We start from the raw sequence: 13,373 nt of genomic DNA, 5'->3' as shown, positions 1-13,373 counted from the left end.
AAATATGAAGATATTTGGGTTACGGAAATTAATAGGAATTAATTCTTTGGTGAGACTCAGCAGAAGACAGGCATATTTCAAGAAATAACCAGACACGTAATGTGTCTCTCTTTCCGGAAAATATATCGAGTCAGTATTGCTGGAGATGACCCATTACTTCTGCAGTTGAACTCTATTAGTCGTTATACTACCTAGGACATTTTTACGATTATGTGATAATTACAGCACAGTAAGTGGTTGAATAGGTTGGCATAATTTGTGTTGATTTTGAAAACAAGCTAATTATGTTCTTAGGTTATGCATGTGTTTATATTCTAGTATTTCCCCCCTAGAAATGATAGCAAATTTCTGTTTATATTGGAGCCAATGGTCCTCGTAAGCAGACTTGATTTTCATATCGTTTGGCAAACCAAATGCTATTTTCTAAACGTTTCGTTGTATTTTAAGCGTTTTCATTCCATAATTGCTTTATGTACTCTTTCCACATGCCTCCATATTATGTTTAACATTTTCCTGTTTCTGTCATTTTGAAACTAGAGAGTTTTTGTTTCGTTTTTCGATTAGTCATTTGAATGTTTACAATGATGAAATAGTATCTTGCCATGAAAGGCAGCAATAAATAAGTAAAACATACTTTCCTTCATAGTCATATTATCTGCAGCTAAGCAATATTTTATCGAGGATGTATATACATACAGCCCAGTGGCGGATACAGATGGGGTGCGCAGGGGGCGCGCGCCCCCCCCCTTGCGGGTCCGCATGTATTGCCGAACATTGCAAAACCACAATTGTAACTTTTTTTTATCATAAGATGGCATTGTCTTTTACATGTTTATAATCACTTTAAATAAAATTTTCATATACTCTGCCTGTGACTTGATCATCTTTTATTACGATAAAATTAAAGACAATTCAAGAAATGTTGCGCCCCCCCCTTGAGTTTTTTCTGTATCCGCCACTGATACAGCCGCATACATCAACATCCCAAGAATTAAAATACTGGTAAGAACAAAAAAATTCAATAAACACCAATACCTACTTCAAAATATGTGTCTACCTGAGACAACCACTGATTGGAAAATCTTCAAATTGATTACTACAGGTTCAAGTTAACGTGAGAGAATTTCACTATTTCACCCACCTTCAATGAACTTATACCATCAAACTTCGACTAACATGTAGTCCAAACAACCGTGTGCAGTTAAACAGGCAAGATTATCATAAAATGATGTGAAAATATCAGCATTTGTATCTTTACTTTGCTGAAAACATCGAAGTGCATTTCCAATGCAGGAAGCTAATTAAAAGTGAGCTTTTATTTACCTAACTCAGTCATTATCATACAAAAAAGTTAATGGGGAAAAGCTTCGAACAACGCAGTATTAATTTACATCTGCACACAAAATGAGAGAACGAGAAAATGTAGCTTAATAAAATCTTTGCACTATACAACATGGAAACCTAGTCCCCAAAAACCTGTAAACAACTTAGCAATTCATATCCTGAGTCAACTTTTTGTTAACCTTTACGAAGCGTTCATTGCCAACACTCAAAATTTCAATGCCTGATCGAGACTTAAGCAGCTACAGTTCCACTTTATAAAGTGAGATCCTGGGGATGCCTTTGAAGTGAACTTTAGCTAAACTCTCACTTTACCGTAAAGAGACTTCTTAAAGTGAGGAATTTTAGTGTCACTATGAATCGCACCCTTAAATGCTTTTTTACCCCAAAAACACTTTGTATGGCACTGCATAACATAATAAATAAAAATGTAAATGAAATACAAAGATTTCTTAAAAATCTAATGGCACAATTAAGTGGTCATAATCCCAATTGGTTACGCATCATTGTAATTCCAAATACATACAGCTACACCATTGATATAAAAACACTGACTATAAGATGGCATGTAGGCAAAGATAAGGAATACCTTAGATGTACACCATGGCAATGTCAAAAATTTTACTTTTGCATATTTTCCTATCAAGGTTATTAATTTGGTTAAGAGCAAAGCTTCATTTCCATGTCCATTGCCGCGGGAGAAATCCGCAGGTTGAACCACTTCAGCAACTTCAGTTTCAAGATACTGTCAGAGCAAACAAAAAATATATAAAAATATGTCACCCAATAAAAAGCAGGTACTCATAAAGATGAATGCGAAAGTACATTAGCAATCCCATCAAGTTGATTACATACCTCTAAGCTCCATGCCTTGGAATGTTAGAAATCCAATGGAATTTTTCAATATTCAATCCCATTCATCAGTTTAACTGCTCTATTATCCTGATCTAAGGTTTCACATTGTACTTGGGTGATGAATGACATCAATTCAGATACTGTCAAGGTAAAAAAAAGATAAATGACAATATGTTACCTGGTAAAAGAGAGATGGCCATAGATATGAATATCAAAGTACATAGTCAATTCCATCAAGTTCAACACGAGCCATTCCATATCAATGCAACACACTTAAAATAAAGTGTTTACCTCACCATTTTAGATTTTGTGGAAATTTGTTACGATGATTGCAAGTGCTGGAGCAATAATTACCAAATTTTCAATTTTTTATCTGAAGCAGTTACAGAAATATGGCTAAGTAATATTTTCATAGACTGACAAAAAAAGGGAGAACAAATATTTTTCATCACTCTTTGTGCTGTCTTAATTGAGCTGCAGAGATGGGAAAGGTGTCATATACCAACATTTTGTACACTATTTCCAGTGAGATACAAGTATTAGATAGAAGGTTTTGCAGAAGGGTTATGCAACATTCTTTCAAGTTCTCTGCTGTATTTATCCATCTGAAGATGGCATGTATAGCAGGCATTCCAGTCTGCTTCTTCAGGCTGGAAGTCAAGGTTCAAATGAAAAAAAATGTCAACTGAATTAAAAAATCAGCTTGAGTTGACATAAATAAAATAGACAAGTGCCTATTCAGAAACACCTAAAGTGGGGGAACTTGAAAATTTGGAGAGTGAGATGTTTCAAATTTGATGACTCTCGACATTTAAACAATATTCTTTTGCCAGGTGGAACATCTAAATTAAGTCATAATTTAGGAGTTTGAGACATAATGCAATAGAACCTCTGATGATAAAATAGATGCACATGACTATGGGCCTATCTGAGGCTTTCTGAGTCCGTACTTCACAAGACTTAATCTACAACCAGATAATGAACGACTATCTTGTTTCTCTGCTGGTGAGACTTTTTCCTTACATTTTTATTGAAGATAAAATTAAGTACCACATGGCTAAGCTATTACATTATGTCATGATGATGATCAAATCTGTTGAGTGATTCATTTATTAGCTTAATTACTAGCTGGACTGAGTGGCCACACCCCACTTGTGAATATTCAACTCAACAAATCATAAAATGAATGAGTGACAATGCCAAGCAAAATGTGGCATAGAAAATAACTTTAGTAATAACAAGCAATGCAGTGTAAAATAGCATTTCAACTGATCACCAATTGATTGAAACATACGTACATAATTCTGAATATTGCCCTTGAGAAACTGTTACACCTAAAACTTTGCAAGACTCCCTTGAAGTAAATTTAAATTTAACATGTTCCACTCTGACTGTAAAATTCAGTTCATTACTGTAACCTTACTCAGACTAGATCATTTAATGTGATCTGTAAAACTGGAATTAGCATAAAATAACCTGCAACATGGGCTCCATTAGGCCACCAGCTCTCTAGCTCCATTAGGACTGCCTCAGGTATAGCTGAAACAACACCATTAATGTATGAGCCAGTTTTTCCAAACATAAGAATTCTTATTCCATAAAGAAACTTATATCAATTTTAAAATTTGGTAGATATTTAGTATCAGAACCAGCTATGGGTGTACCACTTTTGAACAATATTAAAATTACGATTTTTCAACAGTAAAGGGCACCCAACAGTTCAGAACCTCAATCATACAAATCCAATGTCTCACCATAGAAGAGGATAATGAATGAAACCATTGACTACACAGCGAAGAAAAAAAGCTCTACTAGAGAAAGACTCCAGTTCAGATCAAAGGGGATGTAATCGTAAAATTAAATTTCAAAGATCATTACTTACCTATTCCATTGCGTTGAAATTTATCCAAAAATCACACCCCAACATGATAGAAATCCAAGTGCATTTTACAACAGATCTTGCCAATATTCACTTAACCATGTCCAGCATACAAAGCCAATGTCTCATGCTATACGCGACTGATGAATTATAGCATAAATTTCACTGTGAAGAAAAAAAATAAGATAGGTTCCCATTCGAAGAGGTCATATTCATAGAATGTAATTAGAGTTCTTACCTATTTCATTGAGTTGATCTTTATCCAACATTCACACCTCAACGTGATAGAAATTGAAGAGCTTTTTTCAATAGAATACGCCAATTTTCACTTAACAAAATACACCATACACGTCCAATGTCTCATGCTATATGTGATTGATGAATAATAGCATATATTACACTATGAAGAAAAAAAGCGAATGGGTTAAGGTGCACAATCAAAGAGGTTCTATTCATAGAATTTAATTAAAATAATTACCTATTCCATAGAGTTGACCACGTCCAACATTCACACCTCAACATGATAGAAATTCAATTCAAGGGCACATCCTTCCTTACTCAAATATCGAACATCCATAATTATTTCCACTTATTTTCATGTTTTAATTGTCCAGATAACGAGATAACTGAGTAATACTGGTAATACCTCGAGCAAAACGAATGTTTCTGTCAACAGCAACACAGGCAAGTGAAGCAACTGCACAATGTTCGCATAGTACAGTGGCGTGGGTTACTTTTGCACAATATGCATTAATCCGTATGAAATATCGTTCATATATATCCGCAGATAACATTACACAATTTTAAAATATGTTTCTTCCGCTGCACTGCTCTTTATTTTGCCAATGAAAAGTAATTCACACTATAAGGATTATGTTGGTAATAGCATGAAGGATATCGAATAGGATGCTGAACTTGATGAATTTTCACTAGCGCCCCAGGTCTTCACGCGGTGTCTTATCCACAACATTAGGTAAGCCGGCGGCCTATACTTCTTTCACGGCCTTGGTCTAAAGGCCTTAGACCATAATACGTATTGATACGTATTCATACAATCGTGTTCGAAGTAAGCAGTTCTTCTCGGGAAGGAAGGTCGTGAGGTGATGTTGGCCAATGCGTGGTTATGTTGTTGTTATGAGATTTAGCTCATTCCTTAAACGTCATTCGGCAGGGTTAGGCTAAAAATGACATTTAGCCTTGGTAATTTTGGTAATTAAGCCACACACAGCCATGTGAATCAAAATATGATTGCCCCTTGAAGTGATGTTATTAGTCAACGTTATTTATTTAAGTCTCTTTCGGTTTGGTTTCAGTGGTCACCTGTGATAGTCATGAAGTCCACGTCTAAGAGAGTGCTGCTAATTTTGGCAATTTCGTTGATAGTAGTTGGAGCTGTGATGGGCGCATTATGGGGTACGATATTTGACAACATCTTGAAAAGTGTGAGTAACTATGTGGATTTAATTGCAATTGGCTTTCGCTTAATGGCAATATTTTAAAAATCCTTTTCCATTGCAATACGTTGTGATGAAATTGAAATTTTTTGAACTGATTTGGCTGTTTTACCTTTAATTTCTTACAAATTATTTCAGCAACTGGAACTGACCAATGATTCAACGACTTTTAAATTATGGAAGGAGACGCCTATTCCAATGTATATAGAGTTTTATATGTACAATGTGACGAATTCAGAGGAAGTACGGAACAACAAGGCCAAGCCGATTTTAATAGAGTTGGGACCTTACGTTTTCAGGTAAGTCTGCCACACATAGCACAAAATATCTTGTAGTAACTTCTAGACATCTTCTAGATATTTTGTTGATATCTGATTGTCCGCTTTTCTGATATCTACAAGATACATATCTTTGAGAAGATATTTTCTAGAGATTCGCATTCAAATTGGATCAATTTGGAAAATTCAGGATAAATAAAACTATGAATATAATATTTTTCGGTAGAAAATGAGTTTATTTTCAACTGACAGCCTACTGGTGGAGCAGGAGGTGATGGTAGGGTGCCTTCTGGGGATTCTTCCTGAATATTGGAACCTCTCTGGCTTTCTCTTCTTTCTAGTGAGTGCTCCTTCCTCCGATTACAAAGTTAAAGTTACCAAAGCAGTTTACAATTTCCTTTTAGATTTCACAAAAGAGTGCAACATTACCAATGACTGTTGATTTAGTTTCTTGCAATATAGGTCTTAAAGAATTTTTAATGCCAGTTTTTGCCAACGTATTTAAACACCTTTATCAGGGCTATGAATGAATGATATTTATATGAATGAGTACATAACTGTGATACGTAAAGGGTCATTCCATGTCAAATCAACCAATATTTTGACCAAATGAAACCCACCGTCTCGGATTTTCATGGAACTTGCCATGGTATGAACATTCTGGTATGATTAGAAATTGTGTGCAATTTTAGCCTCCAACTGTCGATTGTTTATGAAATATCTAAAATTTTTGGACTGGACCCCACCGCAACGTGCAACGCATGGTTATTTTTATTTTCATCCATAACTCCATTCCTGCGCGATAAAAAGTCATGATTTTTTTCTAGAGCTAAGTAGTTCATAATGATCCCAAGATTATCATTGAATAGTAGCTGCATGAAGTAATTCAGCAGCAAAAAAATGAAGTTGACAAAAAAATCTCGCTTGTACCATTTTTCATTGCCAGCATCCACAGGGAAAGGCTGTGCGAATACAGACTCATGGTTCAGTTTTTAGTAATCATTTATGTATGAGCAAAGGTCCTAAGAAAAAAATCATGAGTCCGGCATTTCTTTTAGTAAAAAATACTTATTCTTGGTCACAGGAAAAAATGGCATCTTTTTCAAGGCACATGGAAATTACATGATGTAGAGGAGAAGTAAGCATTTATTTATATGATTAAACTATATTGGAGCATGCATTTTCTCACTATAGTGTATGCTAATGACTAGTAAAGTAGGAAACACATAAGCAATCATGTTCATGCATGTACTGTTAATTTCATGCCATCAGGACTCTTCCTACTAAGCTATCTCTTCTAGGAATGAGTCGATTCCAAATGTTGATTCTCGATTCCACCGATTCTCGGGCACGGAATCGGAATCGAGAATTGATCGCCTAAAGTAGATTCCGATTCCATCGATTCCAGGAAGATAGATGTTTTGAGCATAGATGTTAAGTTTGGGGCATGAAGGCTGCTACACACCTAAGCGTCAGCCTTGCCCGCGCGGAGGATATACCTGGCACGCGGGTGCTGCGAAGAACATACCTAAGCGGCCTTGGAAACATGATAGCCAATAGACAGTGATAAACTGACGAACCCTGAAATGGCGCATGTTCATGAGCAACTCTCAGAGAAAAAAAATTGGAAACCACGGGATTGGGAAGCAATGTAGGCATTTTTCGTTTTTGTATTAACCGCTAGTCATGGCAAATCAAATTATTGCAATTATGAATCATCATCGAAGTATTCATCTGGACCACCACTTTAAACGTACAATAAATCGAAATATATATATTTTATTTTTAAATGATATTTGAAGTCTGTTGGTAATAAAAACGTGCAGAGAGCGTGTTTTTTTTATACAGTGGAACCCCGGTCTATCGTTCCCGCATTGATCGTTTTCCTGCATTCATCGTTTGCCGTTCCTGGTCCCAAATAAAGTTCCATTAAGACAATGTAATTTTTTCCTGCATCCATTGTTCCCCGAAGTATCGTTTTCCGGTATCCATCATTTGACGAAAATGAGACGAACTGTTTATGATGTGTTATATGTGGCTAATGATGACAGACACTTAGTTTGAATCTTCGCCAGGAGATTGAAATACCATTGGGAGAAGCTGAGTGCCATGGGATAGTGACATTAGTGCATTTCCCTTGATTCGCTATTCCCCTCCATTCAGCACTCGCCACCTCCCTCTGAAGCTTTCCTCTTCTCCGAAACAAAAAAAGGTCCCAGCTCACGCAGGGGTCATATTACGAAGACCTTAGCTGCGAAAGAAAATATCAAGTTACACGAGAACAATTGAAACGTATTTCACACCTCTCCGATTCTCACCCACTATATTTTCAGCCTATGACTCACCTATTAGCCCAAAAGGTGTCTAACAATGAATTTCGGCAATTGGTATATAATTATACTTTTATTAGATTGAAATATTAGTAATGTGAACGTAATTCAATAAAGAATGATACCAAACATGATGTATTTCTAACGTTATTTAAGCATTTTAACAAGGAAAATATTTGGAATAGTACGATGGTTATTTCTGGCGAATCTCGATATCCTCGCAGATGATTTGAGCTTCTCGGCAGTTGATGCGACATTTTTTTTGGAAAACAGGGCATCGGGTTACAATTTACGAGTTATGCTACAAGTCTCACTTGTCAGAGTTGCTTAGGAAGCGATGTCTTCTCATGATATTTTGTTTCTCCCTACTTGCAATCTGAATTTATCTGCTCATCTAGAGCTACGCTACTTATTGTTAGAAAAGACTGGGTAATTTGCCTTCTCTTTGGGACAAAAAATTTCATTGCGCGGTCTTATGGTCATGCTTTACCCTCTGCAGTACGCTCTGCTTACGCCGCGGCGTACGCGATAGCACTAGTGCCGAACTTCACCTCGTAGGAGAGGTTCCGTATTTTCCAGGGTGAGTTGATTTAAAACCAGCGAGTGTTTTCTGTGTGGGTTCAATAAAGTCTGGTTTCATTTTTAATAGTTTTATTTTTATTCGTCTTCGGACCATGGCCCTTCCGAAGAAACAAGTGAGGACTTTAAAAGATGGACTGAAAATAATTGAAGATGAAGAAAAGAATCCGGGCTAGAAGCGCGTGAATATTGCAGAACGCCTCGGGTTGTCGGCTAGTACATGACGGCAGGGGTGGGGGTAGAGCGAAATACCTGGTTAAAACAAGAAGTGGGATGAAGCCGAAGATCAGGTGGGCGTGCCACTGATTATCAACGCAACATTGTTAACGCTTTACACATTGCCTCATTCATATTAAAAATTTAATTGTAAGAAAGGAACATTTCAATTAATTAACTATTTTTGGCCTTTTTGATCCATCTCACAACCAATCACTGCGTCGGCGAAAGCGGTTGTTTTAGGCATAGCATGCACATTACTCTCGTAAGTACGTGTACTTGAAATGGCATGTGATGGATAAGAATTTTTACATCAGACAGAAATCTATAATAGCAATGAAAATGCCGAGTGGCGTGCAAACATTTTTTAGCAAGGTGGCGTGTTCCTTTAGGATATTTGAAAGAGATATAAGTCAAATCAACAATATGACCTAAGTGTTTCGATAAAGTAATAATATTCCTGTAATCAGCAAAAATCTTATTTGAATCCAATAAGGAATATCATAATTCGCAAAAATCTAGCGTTTCCTGGGACATGTGCAACCTGGTCAAACATTCATCGTTTTTTTCATCCATCCCCCTGAAAAACGATAGATCAAGGTTCCACTGTATAACTGTATAGGCTAACAGGCGTATGCGTCAGCAATAAAAATTTAGGTACATCCGCGTTTGTATAGCCCAGTTACATCAATGCAACCCTTGAGAAAGTTGATACTTGCTTGGCATAAGCCGCCGCGGCCTCCGGGCGGACTCGACAGGTTGCGTTCGGCTGCCACCATGCACCCGCCAGGCTGCTCTGGTATGTATGGACGCAATGAATGCTAGATTACTGCTTAGCCACCGCGGCCAAACGACAATGTAGCCACTGCGGCTATTCTATTATTCCATTCAATTCTTAAATTTGAATGGCAGCCATGCTATAGATAAATCAATATCCCACCTGTAAGGAATAAGAATCGATGGAATCGGGAATCGATTTAAAGGATTCGGAATTGTAATCGGAATCGAAAAAAAGTGGAATCGACTCATCCCTAATTTCTTCCATGGGTAATGGCAATATGTAACTGAATAGTATGGTATAAAATGTAAAGGTAGAGGAGAGCCATCAGAAAGTTTTCTCCAATTTCTTTCTCAGTGACTTTAATTAATATCTCATTCATATGGTGCGGCCATAGTAATATCCTGGTTGAATTTCAGACAAAATCACTCAAGTTTTTATACCTAATAGTTAGAGGTCCGTGGAAGTGGTTTTATTTTTTGCTAAAATTCGTTTTAAAACCTTGTGATTTCGGTGTTATAGGAAATCTTGGCGGTGTTATTATAATACTACAATTTTCCCATGTTTATAGGCGTTTTATTATTTTATGCTACACGTTTCATGAATACTTATACTTTTATTGAGCATTTTACATAACATTTAACACAATTTCGATTGTACAAAATTTCTGACAAAACTAAATGAAAGAAATGGTTCAAGTATGTAGTCTTGGTGAATACGATCGGCAAACAGCAAATTCCCACTACCTTATATGTGTATACTTCAAGAGCCATTCCAGAATTTTTGGATTGTCAAGTTTCTCTACACTAATTAAAGCCTTTAAAAATGCTTCAGTAGTAGCACCAACAAGCCTTCACTTTCTTTGACTGAGTGACTGTATGTTCAAATGATAGCTGTCGTTTTGCGGGTCCCCTTTATTTCGCACATATACATATTTGTATCGCTACTGATGTGCTTTAACAAAGTGTCACATCTTTCAAATTCAAATCTTTTATCGTAAACAGTGTCTTTGTCTCTGTCTTTCACATAATATCTTTCTGAGCTGAATTCAATTGCCCTGGTATGAACAGTATCACTAGCTTTTGGCATTTCAAAATTCCTATCCTTCGTTTGATATTTAAAGCTGGAACTACCATTAAAAAGAACAGTGCAACCGCAAGAAACAACCTATCATGATGGTGTTTTCAAACTGAGTGCTGGGTAGCTACAGTGTAACCATAGTACTGTACAACTTACAAATTGGCCGAAATGTTTCATGTCATGGGTTTCCTTTCAATACCCCTCACCCAGGTGTTGAGGGAAAGTAGGAAAGCAGCTAGATACAACAAAATTGCTTAGTTTTGATTACAGCTGCTGCCAATCGGTCAGGAAAGTCAGTGAAAGAAGCTTCATGTTACTTAGCCACACTTAACAAAACATAATCGGATTCAAAGAAACTTGATAAATTACTTCCCATTTATTGATCCTGAAACATCTAGAATGAAAATTACTGCTAGTGCTTCGTGCTTCCAAATAACCATATGTGTCTATGGATGTCTTCAAACGAATCGAATCGCGCAGTTGACCGCACGGCGCCGTTGATGGCCGCCTTGATCACCACGGCGCCCATTTCAATCCGGCCCGGCGCACAGTGGTCGGAAAGGCCGGCCTGGCTGGACAAAAGTCTGTCGGGCGCTTATATTGCACGCATAAGCGCCAATTTTTTTTTAAATACCTTCAATATCGATAACTTATACCTTATTAAATGGTTGAAGTAATTTTCTCTTGACCTGAGGCAAAAATAGGGGGTTTAGGAATTCCCCGGTTTTCACTATATTGCCTGATAATTAATTATTAGCTGAAATTATTATCGCTCTGTGCGAATTAATGTTTAAGCTGTCAAATATTTTATCGTATTTCATTTGCAATAGCTTAAAATTTTCTGCGTCCTTGAATAAGAGATAACGGCTATGGGTATTAGCCCCATCATATTTGATGAGAGGTTCTTACCAGGTTTAATTTAGTGGGGCAGTTTCTAAATGACCTGTGACTTTAAAATTACTCTAGTATCTCCTTTTTGAATGACAAATTTTAATTTCAAAATTTACAATGGAAATAGCAATGTTAAAATGCGTTTCACAATACTTAAATGTTTATACAATTTACAGAAAATAATCACTTTTAGACATTTTAATAAGGCGAAATTTACTCTTGTTAACCCTACCAGAACATTGCACCTAATACAAGAAATTAATGAGCATATACCAATCACTTTGCAACATTTAAATAGTTTAAATTTTACAATTTACAGAAAATAATCACTTTTAGACATTTCAGTTAGGCGAAATTTACTCTTGTTAATCCTACTTAGTCAGAAACAAAACCATCCGAGTCACTTAAGCCATAATTTTCATCTATTGATGGCAATAGAACATTCATAACTTCGGGTGGGTAAGGGGAATTCTTCACTTTTTTCAATTTCGTTTGGAAGATATTAAATGGTCTGATGATACCAGAAGAATGTTGAAGAGATCTTCATTTACCATAGCAGTAGAGATTTTCCTCGTGTTGCTTTCCCTGTAGCGCCTTATATCCTTATTTCTGAACTCCTTTGGCTCTTCGGACAAAACACCAATTGGTAAGGGAGCCGCGCGAATGATATCACTTCCATGAATTAGCATTTTATGCACAGATGCTGGCATATAATACCATCCGTATAACTCCACGCACAACCTTGCCGTCTCCAAAGCATATAGCTTAAAAACTTCCACATCAACTGCGCGTTTTGACACCACTGTTTTCAACACGATAGGTACCTAATCTTTGTATTCGTTCCTTGCTGATTCCAGTGACTTCTGAAGACAAATCTGGTTGGGCGAAAAATCTCCTCGATGCATTGCCATCATTCGTGGAGCCAGTTCCCTGCTTCGGAATGTCCACAATCAACCCCGTTTCCATTCGAAATCTGTCCTGGACACACTTTTTTCGTGCTGAAAGAATGGATTCATCTTCGGCGATTTTAATTTGCCATTTTTTTAATGTCAACTCTATACAAAATGTGAAGCATGCACTCAAAACTCCTTATCCAGGCGTGAAGAGGTGAATGGCCAACCTCGAAAAATGGCTCATAAAACTTGTTAAATGCCTCAAGTACCTTTTCAAAATTTTTGGCCTCTTCATCGGAAAGCTTAAACGTATTAAACGCTTCTAATGCCTCATCACCCACACAGTTAAGTAACATCGCCACTTTTACTTCGTCAGGTTTTTTATCGTTACCTGACGCTTTCAAGTAGATTTCAAACTTCTGTTTGAAAAACTTCCAATTTGCGGCAATGTTCTCGTTGATTATTAATTCTTTAGGCGGTCTAAACTCCATTATAGTAGCGGACCACTTCTGACACCATGTAATAATACTGATAATGCGTATGTACTCTACATAGATGTTTATTAGGCACGAGGCAAGCGGAGACTGTCCAGTAGACCACACTGGTGTGGACTGGCGGACCATGACAAAATGACATGTGATATACATATGTTACATATACAGACGCAATGGCACAATAGAAGGGATTACACTACCAAATATTTTGTCTGATTTATAAAGCTATGGGTGTAAGAAAGGCTCTCACCAAATTTTACCATTGAGCGCAGAATAATTTCGCCCCTAGAGCAGTTTGAAGTTTC

The 13,373-nt window shown here is 36.9% G+C and overlaps 1 protein-coding gene and 1 long non-coding RNA gene across 8 annotated transcripts in view; one reads left to right on the top strand and one right to left on the bottom strand.

Moving 5' to 3' along the window:
* Positions 1-13,373, top strand: part of LOC124158072 (protein croquemort-like) — a 239,836-nt gene that overhangs the window by 84,902 nt on the left and 141,561 nt on the right. For 2 of the 7 annotated variants that reach the window (XM_046533250.1, XM_046533244.1), the window contains exons 1-3: positions 5,084-5,284; positions 5,389-5,517; positions 5,668-5,828. In XM_046533250.1, the coding sequence (XP_046389206.1) occupies positions 5,407-5,517; positions 5,668-5,828 (272 nt within the window). In that variant the 5' untranslated portion in view covers positions 5,084-5,284; positions 5,389-5,406. Of the gene's footprint in view, positions 1-5,083; positions 5,285-5,367; positions 5,518-5,667; positions 5,829-13,373 lie in introns of those variants that run through there. The other 5 variants (XM_046533248.1, XM_046533247.1, XM_046533245.1 and 2 more) reach the window with 4 other exon arrangements.
* LOC124158075 lies at positions 1,990-4,120 on the bottom strand. Its single transcript, XR_006864698.1, has 4 exons — positions 4,079-4,120; positions 3,673-3,735; positions 2,197-2,336; positions 1,990-2,086 (listed from the first exon to the last, which is right to left on the bottom strand). It is a non-coding gene; the product is annotated as an uncharacterized LOC124158075 (long non-coding RNA).

Source organism: Ischnura elegans, chromosome 4 (assembly GCF_921293095.1).
Source record: "Ischnura elegans chromosome 4, ioIscEleg1.1, whole genome shotgun sequence".
Classification (NCBI taxonomy): Eukaryota; Metazoa; Arthropoda; class Insecta; order Odonata; family Coenagrionidae; genus Ischnura; species Ischnura elegans.
Note: the sequence above shows the minus strand (reverse complement) of the source record. Positions and strands in the feature narration are given on the sequence as shown.